This window comes from Brienomyrus brachyistius, chromosome 2, assembly GCF_023856365.1.
Source record: "Brienomyrus brachyistius isolate T26 chromosome 2, BBRACH_0.4, whole genome shotgun sequence".
Classification (NCBI taxonomy): Eukaryota; Metazoa; Chordata; class Actinopteri; order Osteoglossiformes; family Mormyridae; genus Brienomyrus; species Brienomyrus brachyistius.
Window position 1 is genome coordinate 32,362,738 of NC_064534.1, and position 14,356 is coordinate 32,377,093.

At 43.5% G+C, this 14,356-nt stretch overlaps 1 protein-coding gene across 3 annotated transcripts in view; it reads right to left on the bottom strand.

The window, feature by feature from the left end:
* sgsm1a (small G protein signaling modulator 1a) overlaps nt 1-14,356 on the bottom strand; it is a 49,453-nt gene that overhangs the window by 14,595 nt on the left and 20,502 nt on the right. For 2 of the 3 annotated variants that reach the window (XM_048999453.1, XM_048999447.1), the window contains 8 exons: nt 11,136-11,298; nt 10,075-10,227; nt 9,908-9,975; nt 9,083-9,228; nt 6,010-6,147; nt 5,670-5,794; nt 2,466-2,533; nt 1,291-1,454 (listed from right to left, as the gene is read on the bottom strand). In XM_048999453.1, the coding sequence (XP_048855410.1) occupies nt 1,291-1,454; nt 2,466-2,533; nt 5,670-5,794; nt 6,010-6,147; nt 9,083-9,228; nt 9,908-9,975; nt 10,075-10,227; nt 11,136-11,298 (1,025 nt within the window). Of the gene's footprint in view, nt 1-1,290; nt 1,455-2,465; nt 2,534-5,669; nt 5,795-6,009; nt 6,235-9,082; nt 9,229-9,907; nt 9,976-10,074; nt 10,228-11,135; nt 11,299-14,356 lie in introns of those variants that run through there. The other variant, XM_048999459.1, reaches the window with a different exon arrangement.

A 14,356-nucleotide genomic window follows, 5' to 3' on the forward strand; every position in this document is an offset into this window, starting at 1 on the left:
CCATCAAATAAATAAACACACACAAAGATAGCACTGGCTAAATTTATGTGCGCATTATACAAATTGAATCAGAGACGTAATGGAAGAGTTAGAGTGAAACACAGACATTCTGATTCAGAATATCTGATCCTATAAGGGCGATCATTCTTTCTGAAGCCTTTCATTGATTACACTAGACGGCTCCACTTTTATAAGTCTAAGGTGCCCCCTGCTCTCTGTGTGCTTGAGGGGGACATGCAGGGTCTCAGAGTGTGTTCCCATAGGGCGCTTTTCCACTGCACCATCTACAGAATCTTTGGTGCTTCAGAACAGTAACAAAATCAGTGGTAATTGCAGTGTTCGTTTTCCACTGGCATGAAAAACTGGTACTGGGGTAAAATGACATCGTCGCAACTTCAGGAGGGGTGTTTACTACTGAATTGAAAATGAGCTATATTATACTTATTACGATGTGCAATATTAATACCAACATGGGATGTTACGCACATGCAATTCTAACATTGCAAGGACTGTGATGGTCAGCTGGGTTTGAGATCAGGTTTTTTTAAACCATCATACTCTACGGAGATTATTACATGGGGGGTTCAATTTCACTAAATCATTCTTAATCTGTCACAGAAAACAAAACTTAGCAAGCATTGCAATTTTAATGATTGTTCCTGTTGAAAAATCAGTTTAAAGTTTACTGTTGTTTGCTCTCAGAAACAATTGTTTCCATCCTTGCCATTTAATTCACTCCTGAACACGTTTGTGAAAAATGTATTTATTCAGAACTTTTTTTGCTTTATAAATATCCCAATATTTATTGCAAGAAAACAACCTTGCAATATTTGAAATTTTTCCAATATCATGCAATCCTATATATTCTACAAAATACTTTTTATTTCTTGTCAAGCAATCCATATCTCGTTGAATCTGTTCTTCTGACCAGACTGCAATTAAAACTTGGCTCTCTTCATTTGTCTATGCATCCATTATTATTAATCATTTTACTGTGTTTATCATTGTTGGGGTAACATTGCTGAGTTCTCAACAGCGCTTTTTTATGATGCCAGTGTTTTGTGTTTCAGAGGCAGGTTATTTAATCGATCAATCGATAATCGATCAACAATGAACACATCTGCATGTCCCATTCCAAGGTACCAAAGGCATAACCCAGCTGGTTTGGTACTTCGGTACTGGTTTGGGTACTGGTACCAGGCAGGAAATCAATGGAAAATGGGAAGTGCCCACTTTTTAGCACTAAAACTTTGGCACCTGGTGCAGTGGAAACGCCGCGCACATACACACCTTTCCTCTCTGCGACCACAGTGGAGGGTCTAGCTGTCCATGGGGCAGGAGGCCATTCTCCAGGCAGGACAGGAATTGCAGCAGGTGTCCCCCTTTAGGAAAACGCAGAGGGGGCCGCTGGATGCCATCCTGGCTCACGAGCACCACCGTGCCCCCGCTGTCCACTGGGGGCGGAGTACGGGAAATGTAATAAAGAGTGTTGAAAGCACACACATCATCCAACACCCCATAAACATGAACACACTGAGGCACGTCACATTGACCTGCAGTTTAATGAATGCTTTAGTTGACCACCCTTAAGTCTCATCCTCAACACTCAGAGCCCATCAATGGGCAGTTCACCCCAAAACTGAAAAAGTTTTAGTTTAGTTTAGATTTAGTTTAGTTTTAGAGATATCGGTCATAGACACGTGGGGCCTCCTTCAGATATAATGTGAGTGAATGGCGTTTGTTAAATCGCCAAAAAAGTATATTTCAAAAAATTCAACAGCAGTGCCTCTTACCGGAAATCAGCGGGATATTGAAGATAATCCACATACTTTGTAGCGTACAGTTTAATGAAGGAACTATTTCCTTCTTCCAAACTCCGTGCACCGATCGTATCACTGCACAGAAGATACGAGCACGAGAACCCCAGCAATATCTTCTGCGCAGTTATACGTCTGGTGTGTGGAGTTTGGTAGAAGAAAATAGTTTCTACATTAAACAGCTCACTACAACTTCTGTAGATAATGGACAATAATCAGGTCATGATTTCTGGTGACACTCCTGTTGAATTTCTCAAATGTATTTTTATGGCTCTTTAATCACCACATAATGCCTAGATTCTTTAAGCACAACTTCTCAAACTGAAAATGATTAAAAATGGACTGAATTTCCATTTTTACCTGCTAAAACTAATATCTGTTTTACACAGCAATGGTCTTTGTGTCTAATACTATACTGACACATACTACACTACAGACTGCTTGTGTTTCTTCATATTAATCCCAACAGAAGCTAGATTATTTTTCTTTAGAATGCTTGACAAGGATCTTACTCATGAAAGGAAAATAGTAACAGAGTGGTTTCTGGTATATTTAGACATGTTAACCAGCAAAGTATCAATTATAGTGTGGAGGAGGGGTAGCGTGAATTGATGGGGGTGTAAGACAGCACAGGGCCAGGCAGCCTACCCTGCTGGTGACAGTGCAAGTAGACGATCTCCTCCAGGCGAATGGTCATGGCATAATCCCAGTACACACTGCAAGCAATCACATTAGCATGAGAATCATTCCCACATACAGAGAAGCTGACTCAGTCAGCTGCCAGCTGTTTTGATTCATCAGAGAGAGGGGCTTTATAGAATCGGTTAAAATTAACAACTAATTAAAAATGCAGTGCAGCCCACTGAATGAGAAATACCCACAGGGAGTACAGTGTAACTGGTGTATAACAAATGCATAAAGTAATTAATATCCTGTGGATTGGACAGTGGTGATGGGAAAAGACAGTCGTCCCAGAGGCTCGGAAATGTGTGGGATACGGATAATTGTAGATCTCTAGGAGGTCGGGGGAGGATCTAAATATTATTTGGCCTTCACACAGACACCTACCATCAGGCTCTGTACTGCCCCAGGCCCAGAGTAGGGCCCAGCTATAAGCTCTCAGACAGGCTTTTTTGTTTGTAATAATATTAGTTTTTCAAGAGGGGTGTGGTAACTAGGGATGAAACGGTTTCACAGTAAACCATAATAACATTCCCAATGGCTAGAATTACCATTTCAAATTCTACTCATCATTAAAATTGTGGTTGATTACCCCACTTCAAAATTCAAATTAAATACCGTCCAGCATCAACCAAAGTTAGCAACGGTATCCCAGACGAGGGCGCACAGATGCTGCATGCTACATGGGTTTGTTTTGCATCAGTGAAATCATGGTGGAAGCCAGTGACAGCGCTCTGGAGATCTTTAAAGGTAATGCACATTTCATATGGCTTTCATATCTTTATATAAAGTATTGGCTATGTAATTATTTTTATGTTTATGCAAATACATTTTGCATAGTGCTGCTAACCATATTTGTGGTTTCCAATACAACACTCGGTGAAATCATTTTCAGCACATTTTAACAATACCGCGAATTCTGGACACTATAATCGTGGTATAACACACATGTTGCCACTGAGCCTGAGAGCTCATAGCCTTATCTTTGCTGATTTCACAGATGGCACTGCACTGCAATAAAGTCCACCGCCTGTTTACCACTCATGACCATCAGTCACTGTCAGACAGGTACCCACACCTGCAAAGGACCCACCTGACCATCAGTCACTCTCAGACAGGTACCTACACCTGCAAAGGTCCCACCTGACCATCAGACACTGTCAGATATGCACCCACACCTGCAAAAGACCCACCTGACCATCAGTCACTCTCAGACAGGTACCCACACCTTTGAAGGTCCCATCTGACCATCAGTCACTCTCAGATAGGTACCCACACCTGCAAAGGTGCCACAAGACTATCAGTCACTGTCAGACAGGTATCTACACCCGCGAAGGTCCCACCTGACCATCAGTCACTCTCAGACAGATACCCACTCCCGTGACGGTCCCACCTGACCACCCGACACTGTCAGAGATGTACCCACACCTGCGAACGTCCCACCTGACTATCAGTCACTGTCACAGATGTACCCACACCTGCAAAGGCCCCACATGACTATCAGTCACTGTCACACAGATACCCATACCTGCGAACGTCCCACCTGACCATCAGTTACTGTTAGAGATGTACCCACACCTGCAAAGGACCCACCTGACTATCAGTCACTGTCACACAGGTACCCACACCTGCGAACGTCCCACCTGACCATCAGTCACTGTTAGAGATGTACCCACACCTGCAAAGGACCCACCTGACTATCAGTCACTGTCACACAGGTACCCACACCTGCGAACGTCCCACCTGACCATCAGTCACTGTCAGAGATGTACCCACACCTGCAAAGGACCCACCTGACTATCAGTCACTGTCACACAGGTACCCACACCTGCGAATGTCCCACCTAACCATCAGACACTGTCAGAGATGTACCTACACCTGCAAAGGTCCCATCTGACCATCATTCACTTCCAGACAGGTACGCACACCTGCAAAGGTCCCACCTGACCATCAGACACTGTCAGACAGGTATCTATACCTGCGAAGGTCCTACCTGACCATCAGTCACTGTCAGACAGGTATATACACCCGAGAAGGTCCTACCTGACCATCAGTCACTGTCAGACAGGTATCTATACCTGCGAAGGCCCCACCTGACCATCAGACACTGTCAGACAGGTATCTATACCTGCGAAGGTCCCACCTGACCATCAGTCACTGTCAGACAGGTATCTATACCTGCGAAGGTCCCACCTGACCATCAGTCACTGTCAGACAGGTATCTACACCTGCGAAGGTCCCACCTGACCATCAGTCACTGTCAGACAGGTATCTATACCTGCGAAGGTCCCACCTGACCATCAGTCACTGTCAGACAGGTATCTATACCTGCGAAGGTCCCACCTGACCATCAGTCACTGTCAGACAGGTATCTACACCTGTGAAGGTTATATCAATAAGGAACTAAGAAAACTGTGATTAAAAGAAGTTTAAAATACCAAACAACATAAGTTAAACATTGTAGAATTTCATTGTACAGAATACTATACATGTGACAATTTTTGCATATAAAATAAAGTGCCGACTTAAGACTGGTCAATCGGAACCAATTGCGGTTGCAAATCTATGATGTCTTATTTTTCTCTCTTTACAAAGATGGTTATTTTCATCTACCGGGTGTTTCTGATTGTTGGTTTTGCTCTGAGAATGAATGTTAAAGGGATACTTCATGGCAAATAATACTTTAGACCCTTTCATTAAAATGCATAGGAGCACCAAATACAGAACGTTTTTCTGAAACCTTATTGTGATTTGAGTCTGACGCATTCATTTAGATCATGCCTCAGAGCAGCTTTGGTATTAAAAAAAAATAGTGTCAATTCTCCCTCATGGGTACCCTGACAACCGCATGATTATCAACCCCAGATTTTTAATAACGCCAGAAGGCAAATTAAGTGAACAAATGCAATAGCAGTCTGTGATCCTAGCCTTTGTTGAGAAATAAGCTTCTAGAACTTGGGTAAAAAGAGACCACCTGGTTTTGTCAGATTTGGCTAAGCTGGGACCTCCCGCCTCACTCCCACCTCACTCCCGCCTCACTCCCGCCTCACTCCCGCCTCACTCCCACCTCACTCCCGCCTCACTCCCCACCCTAACTTGCTCACCCGACTATGCAGCAGCTACAGAGAAGTTAATCATTTTAGTTTGTTCTGGTCTGGTCAGTGTTCTCACCTCTTCTCATAGTCCAGGTCCCCTACAGACCCATTCATCAGCTGGTTCGGAGTCCATTTCAGGGTCATGATATCTGCTGTTTGATGGAGGGACAGATAGCCAGGGATGGCCTCCATATCATCCCTCTGCAAGAGAATCATCATGGCATGGATACTCCCTGAGAAATAGCTTGCTATAGAAGAGGTCAGAATGCACAGAACAGGACCATGATAGGAATCTCATGAAATATCCTCATACAGAAGAGTAAGCATATGCACACCACTGCTAAATAGGAGTTTCTTGTTTCTAAAAGTCTGTAATAAAGGGAAGGCAAACCAACTTCCAGTAAAAAGCTATGTACCGGCTGCACAAGGACGTTGTTCTTGCCAAACAGCAATGTGGCCCTGGAGTTCTGGTGCAGTGACTCCACGTAGTCTCGGGCCGAGAGCGAAGGTGAGGGCCGCTCGTCCATGCTGCTGCTGGAGTGCCTCTTCTGGATCTGCATGTGAAGGTAGATGTGGGGGCCGATTCACTGTTAACGTGGTGTCGATAAAATCTGCACAGAAACACAGCATGGCTGCCAGGTCTGGTGTTTCCCGGCAACCACAGCCAGATCATAGTGGTGTCACTTATCTACTCAATATGCCATGGCTGTAGGCTTGGGAATGTCTTAAATTTTGCCACCCAAACCAGGCTCTTCAAGAAGCAGGGCCAGGAAGCAGGGGTGTAAATCGGTGGCCCCAAGCCGATACAATTTGATTATGACTATTCAGGGAACAATTTGATGCATCATAAGTGATAAATTTTTACCAAAATTTGATGAATCGATTACTCAGTTATTTTTATAATCTATATTCAAACCTTTTTCAACTACATTGAGAACATTTCACAAGTTTGACAATGGGAACCTAGGAAGCATTTCCTCTGCATCAGGTACTGTACTTTTGGTACTAAAAATTCTGTACTTTCCATTGACTTCCAGTCGAGTACCATATCAAAAGTACCAAACCAGCTGGGGTTTTTGGTACTTTGTGGTGGGACTTGCAAACATGTTTATTCTTGATTGGTTATGCAAATATCCTGCTTTACAAACAAAACACATCTGAATTCCTGTAAAAACATAGTTACATACTCAGAAAACAACAATAAATAAAGTAAAACAACATAAGTAATAGTAATGGATGTGTGGACAAATGAAGAGACCCAAACTTTAATTGCGAACTGGTTGGAATAACAGTTTCAACAACATGGATGAATGGATGGCTGTGTAATACTTGCAAAATTTAAAATATCGCCATGCCATTTTGCTGCAGGGGCGGCATGGTGGTGCAGTGGTTAGCACTTTTGCCTCCCACCTCTGGGATCTGGGTTCAAATCCCTGCCTGGGTCACATGTGTGCGGAGTTTGCATGTTCTCCCCATGTTGTCATGCAGTTTCCTCCGGGTACCTCGGTTTCCCCCCACAGCCCAAAGACATGCTGAAGCTAACTAGGAGTTACTCAATTGCCCATAAAATTGCCTGTGTGAGTGCATGCTGTGTGAGTGACTAGAGTGTGAGTGTGCCCTGCGATGGGCTGGCCCCCCATCCTGGGTTGTTCCCTGCCTCGTGCCCATTGCTTCCGGGATAGGCTTCGGATCTCCCACGACCCAGAAGCGGTTTGAAAAATGGATGGATGGATGGATTTTGTTGTAATAAACATTGGGATATTTATAAAGCAAAAGCGGACCCCAGAAAAGATACAATTCTCCCTAACCCATCTAGGAATGATTTAAACAGAAAGAATGAAAATGATATGAGTGACTGACTCACAGAGAGCATGCAGTGCTGAGAATTGCATGTGCCCAGCCCTATAATTCATTAAAAAAGCCATTTTTGATTTTAAGTACAAAACACCCCACCGCCGTTGTAATAATGTCATTCTGCGCCGGTACCTGTTTTCATGCCAGTGAAAAACACAAGAAGTATTGTACTTTTAACACTTTTTGAAGTACTAAAAATACAATAGCGGATGTGTTGGAAAAGCTCCCTTAATTACACACTATTCATTGAATACAATGAATCTCAGAACATTAATTTTTATTTGATATTATTAAACAGGTAGAACAAACCAGTGTAAGATTCTCAAAAAGGCCAAGTACTGTACTGTGCAGAGAAAAACAAAGACATGCAGAAAGAGCTACTTGATTGGCTGCTTTCACCTAGGCTTCCTACTAATGCACCAATGAGGAAATTTTGACCAATACCGATAACAGACTTTGTCCAATATAACCAATACTAGTTAACTAGTTAACCTCTGAGCCACTTGCCAAGTGGGGGGATGCCGGCAGTGAAATCCACAGAGCTTCCCGGCGCTGATTATCAGAATGACATTACACCATTTTTATTCTATGGAAAATGAAAGACTGACCTGCAAGCCAGATTTAATAATGGACTAACATGTCCCTTATAAGTGGTGAATGAGCCACTGAAATCCATCATCCTCCACTACAGAATCTGGTTGATCATCCAATGCAACCATCTCGGTGTTCTGGTGCTGCCAATTTTGAATACTGCTAACTTGGCCGGCAATGTCAATCAAGATTGACACATTGGATCTATGTCAATTTCAAACTGAATATTGACTGATACCAATGTATTAACCAATATAGATATCTATCTATCTATCTATCTATCTATCTATCTATCTATCTATCTATCTATCTATCTATCTATCTATCTATCTATCTATCTATCTATCTATCTAGCTATCTATCTATCTATCTATCTATCTATCTATCTATCTATCTATCTGTCTGTCTGTCTGTCTATCTATGTGGATACACATCCGCAGGGGGTTGGGGGCAGTCGTTTATGCAGGGCCCTGCAGCCCCAAAGCCTGACATGACTGGTCCCCAGGACAAATAAGTTTGAGAAATGCTGTTTTAAACAACAGAAATGACCCAGGTGCTTTTGCTGGACATTATGGTGGATAAAGAGACACACATCTATGAAGCTTCCCCACTTGCGCTTAGTGCCACCATGCCTGAAGAATGTCCCGATATACCCCACTGTGCCCTGCGTCTCTCCTCATACTGCCTGATGCGGCCACCGATGCTGCCGCAGACGGGTGGCAATTTGTCAGCAGAAACTATTCTGCTGCCAAGAAAGAGGAAACGCTCAACGATCTGGAAGGAAATGGGATTCATGACCAGAAAACCAATTCAAATCACAGCAAGCACTGAGGTACATGTTCAGACATAGCTCTAATGTGTTGATGAACTGGATACAGGGAAAATGATTGCTTTTAAGACTGTACAATATCAACTAATTCTTACCCGCCCAGCAGAAATGCATTGGCTGTGAATCACAGGCAGCCCAACCTAGGCATTCATGGTGGTTACGAGCTCAACAGAGAAACATGGCACCCACGACAAAGGTCACATGGGCTCACTTACACACAATGCCGGCCGCTTGGTAGGGGAGTCCTGTCGACAGTGGCCGCTGTGAATGCGGTGCCGCTGGACCAGCTCGTCAGCCGAGGGGTCCGTCCAGAAGTGGTCAGCTGTCTTCATCTTGGTGTACTCCAAAGCACAGGGTCCCACTGCAATTAGACAGGGTCAGGACTACCCACAAAGGCAAGGCTGCCACTGGTACCGAAGGTTCTAGGCTCATCTGAGAAGTTTTAGGTAATCTCTGTCAGCCAACCCAGCTTGTTTTCATGCTGCAGGTTATCAAAATCCTAGCATGCTATCTTGGTCCTGTAGAGTGGTGAATAGTAGAACTAGTAGAGTTGTGAATCTCTTTCGAACAATTAGTTAAGACATCTGCATTAATACTGATGGGAAACTCCACAATAATCAATTTTCCCTTCTACCACAGCCTGTTTTGCAAGAATGACTTGAAGAACAGAACTTTAATAAGACTCTCTGGTTGGCTAATGATTAGTGTCTGCTATGATTATTTCAATAAATGCACAAGAGGTTCAGTTTGCTAATGCTCACATTGCCCTAGTTTAGCTCTCTGAATGCTTCTGCAAAAACCATAGACCACAGACTTTCTGCTCTGTATTACAGAGTCCTTGTTTGATGGAAATCATGTTGAGATTATTTGTACAGCACATTATCATGCACAAAGGTCTTTCAAAGTATTTTCCAGAAAATGAAATAAGAAGTAAAATGTGGGAGTAGCAGTCGACCCTCTTCTTAATCATTTAACATCACATGCTAATCCTGCAATATCACATGCTTTCCCAGAAATCAGGGAGGTGTGTTCAGCAGTACCTAACAAAGATGCCAGGATGGGTCCATCCACGGGGTCCATCAGAACTGCCTCCTTCTCATAGAATTTGCTGTAAAGGAAAGAGAACATATACTGAAGGTCTGATCACAGGAAGCTTGGTTCATCTACAAAAGCACAAGACAACACAGATAACCCTCTTCACTCTCACCTGCTGTTCTCCACCAGGTAAAGCACAATTTTGTCCAAAACCTTCTCTATGAGGGCAGTGCGAATCCACAGGTGTCTGACAGCTTGAGGGGAGATGTTTGGCATCTTGGGCAGCTTCCTGGAGCTCTCGTGGTTCAGGGGCACCTGGTTACGCCTGCAGCAGCACAATTTGGGGTCAGAAGGGAGTGAGGGCAAAACGGATAACCCAGTACGCTAAAAACCTACCACAAGCTTTATGTGAATGGCCTCACTGTTGACTAAGAGATTCCTTACTGGTTCACTTAAACCTCCAGTGGTAAGCATCAACTTTCTGTTTAATGGTACCCAAAGTTAGCCAGTGCCAATAACAACCATGTCTGTCTATATTCCAGTTTACTGAAAAGTAGACTGTTTATCTGTCGGCAGCAAAACATGACACGCAGAACAAGAGAGAGTAAAAAGTTTGGACACACCATGCAAGCCACAAAGGAGAGTGATAGTGTTGCATCACATGACCTGGCCACCTGACCTAAACACATTAGAGATTGTTTGCGAGGAGTTTGACTAGAGAGTGAAGGAAAAGTGGCCAATGAGTGCTCAGCATATATATGGGTCCTTCCTCAGGGCAGCTGGAAAAGCATCCCAGGAGGCCACCTCATGAAACTGGCATAGAGGGGACAGCAGGGTCAGTCAGTCCCTGGAATAATAGGGGTTAAGGGCCTTGCTCAAGGGCCCAATGGTGGGATTACTTTGCCGGCCCAGTAGTTTGAACCGACATCCTTCTGAGTCTCAACCCACAGAGCTGCCCCCCCCAACTTAAATACTTTTTTGGTCAGTATATAATTGTATATATGTTATTTTATAGTTTTGATGTCTTTATAATTATTCTAAAATGTAGACCATAGTACAAATAAACCTTTCTATGGGTAGGTATGTCCAAACCTTTGACAGGTACAGTCTATATACTATGTATGGTGTGTTGTGATTGGCAGGATGGAGTGTGTAGGCTAATAAGCTGCTTTGTGATTGGTGGTGACTCTTAATGTTGTTCTCAGGGCTGAGTAGGGCTTCTGAATCACATACTTGCTCTCTATGATCTGCTCCAGTTCTTGGGCTTTTCTGCACAGCTCCTCAGCCGGTGCAAAGCTCTTGCCCACCTTCATGAAGAGTGCCGCGATCTTGTTGCTGCGCAGGAATCCCGCGGCTCGCCGCTTCAGCCCGTGCAGTACGCATGCCTCTACTGCAGCTGTGTGGCCAATAAAAGCGGCATGAGAACCACAGACCAAATCCTGCCTTCAGTACTGCTAAAGCAAACAAATGTTCCAGCAGAAGCTGTAAAAGCAGACTGATCAATACTATCCAAATACCGTATAGGGCAACAACAACATCCCAGTATTCAACATTGAAAGATTTAGAATAAAACCGCATGCCATTTAATCTCCAAATGACCCCACACTGTATTGCTTGTTCCCTGTACTATTGAAAATCTAGACTGTAAATATGGCCAGATTCTGTAATTTGCTGAGACTGATTATTGTTATTAATGTGTCACTTACTCTGGTGGTGAAATTGCACTGCAGTGCTCACTCAACTGCTGTCATGTTTTCACACACACAGTATGTTAGTGGGAGGAGAGCTGGCCCAGAATCCCTTCTGTTTTTATGTAATTCAGACACGGAACCTCCCATCAAATACGCTAATAGACAGACAGTATCTCACATGTACAGAGAAGCAGATATACACAAGCGGGGACACACGTGCACACAGACACGCTTCTCCTAAGCCTTACGTGGCAGCGCCTGAGCCACACAGACACTCGAGACCTCCCTCAGGATTAAGCCTGCTCAGACAGGGTCGCCGGGGATGGCTGTGGTTGCCATGGAGACCACCACAGAGTGAGCACGCCCCCAGCGAGGATCCAGGAGGAGAGTGGTGGACATGCTGCTTATCAGCTCTTCCTCTCCAAGCCCCTCTGTGTCACACCAGGCCTCATTGTCATCCTCACAATGGCTGCCATTTCCTCACAGGCTTTCCGTTTCATGTACGGGAATATACCCCATTCCTGAATCTGACTTAATAAATTAATGTCATAGAGCAGGGATTGGTGTGTCAAAATTGGCCCTGTGCTTGTGTGAGTGTGCGCACCCTGTGGTGTGTAGGTGTCTGCCCGGGGCTGGTTCCCGCCTGCTCCCATTGTTCCCGGATAGGCTCTGGTCCCCCCTCGTGACCCCAGTTGCGATTCAACGGTTTCAGAAAACGGATGGATGGATGGAGCTGGGAACCTGGGGGAGTCCAATCATTTCACATGCCCCACAAACTAACTGTACTGTGAATGCACATCACTTAATGATTTTTGTGTAGCTTAGAAATGACCATTTTAATGTGTAATTTCTGATTGATGGGTCCTTGCTAGTGGTTCACCGTTTTGGGCTTTTTAAATAATATTTAAGTCCCTGAATATTTTACCACCTCTGCAATTTACTTTCAAACACCAGAATTACTCTGAATCTATGTCATGTTGCTTAAAAAAGCTACATCAGTACATCAGGAAAATAATATTAATATGTTTGATGGAAGTCATGATGAGAATGTTTAATATAAGAATGTTTGCTAATAGATATAACTGAAAAATGTAGGCACCATGACTATAATTTTTGGAATAATTTCCATTTCAACTCAATCTGATCGGGCTAGAGGGCAAAGCAAAATGTTTTTTTTTTATTTGATTAACATAAAAATTGTACTAATCCAATTTTAATTAAACATTATCACTAGTTTGTGAAAGAACAAATGTAAAGTTAAAACAAGATGAAAAGACATGAATTTCTCTGTAAAACATTTCTATATGAGGAATGGTTGATTAAAAACAAGCAAAAAATATTATTGCTAAGGCACTCAAGCAGCTGACCTAGAAAATAGACACTGCAGATGATGGAGGAGCACTATTGACCAAACTGTGTCTATGGCAGCTCTGCCAGAATTATTTCCATGGCAACAAATAAGACCCAGAATTAAACATGTTAGATCTTATTGGGAGTACCTGTGAGACCTTCCCCTGTGTTGGTTTTCCCATAAAAGAAGGTAATAGTACAGATGGAAATATCGATAACAGTTCAGCCCGTTAATGGATAGCCGTACACAATGTGAAACTGTAACGACCTACATCTGGAGCAGGGCTTGCTGAATCTTGGTCTTTTAAGCAGGATCCCCAACATAAACACTAAAAATAGCATCTTGTCTCCACCTGTTGCCAGGAGAGTCAGTGATAAGCCTGCGTCACCCTGGAGAGACAGAAGCCTTTTGCTCTCAGCAGCTTAACTGTTAGCTGTAAGGTCCACGCGGCTATTAAAAAGCACCCACAGGGCCTTCCCAGTGTGCGTCCTCCTAGTGCGAAAATGACACGGCACAAGAAGATCAGTTCGAAGAGGGAGGCAGTGGCAAAGCTGATTAGCCAATCACAGGTGAGTGGTACAAACAAGCCCCACCCTCCTAGCACTTAGTAAGCTCCGGTGCATCAATGACTAGGATAAAATGTTGCCCTCCTGGGCCCTCTGCTCACATGACCCTTCTCCATGCATTACTGTGCCTCAGGCTATTGCGACACTGAGCACAAAACAAAAGGAACACAACAACAGAAATGTAAATGCAGTGTTAAACTTACAACCTGGCCAACACCCCAGTAATGGCAATCTCGTTAATAGGTATTAGCTAAGTGTAAATTAAATTGGAATTATACTGAAAGAGTTTTTTTTGAGCAACAGATTCCAAATATGGTAATTAAGGGGGAAGCGTGTCTGAGCTATACTAATTGTTTGTAGCTAGACTATAATAGCGACTCGGATCCTGTGCAACCTGGGGGTTTAGTTTAAGCAGGTCTGCAGGTGTCTCCCTCAAACCTGTCTCAGAAAGACAGCATACAAAAATAACAACAGACAAACACACTCATGCAAACACATTCACAAACAGACACTGGACTACCATCATAAACACACAGTAACACAAAACCTACTTACTCTTCTACCATTGGCTTTAACATCCGTGGCACATTTTATTTAATATATACCTGCAGGAGCTGGATTTGCACAAGAAGTTGAGAGACATATATTTTCCTATGATTTCGATGGTCACTGAGAATGATTAATCTTTTTGGCCTATCCAGGAATCCAGACAAATCCAGTTTGCCTCGGACGAAGTCACAGGGATATTTTGAGAATTGTCTTCTGTCTGTTGCTCTGAATTCAGTTTCACACCAGAATAAAAGCTTACATGGAAGGAGAGAGGTAGGTGTGATGTGTGATGCACTT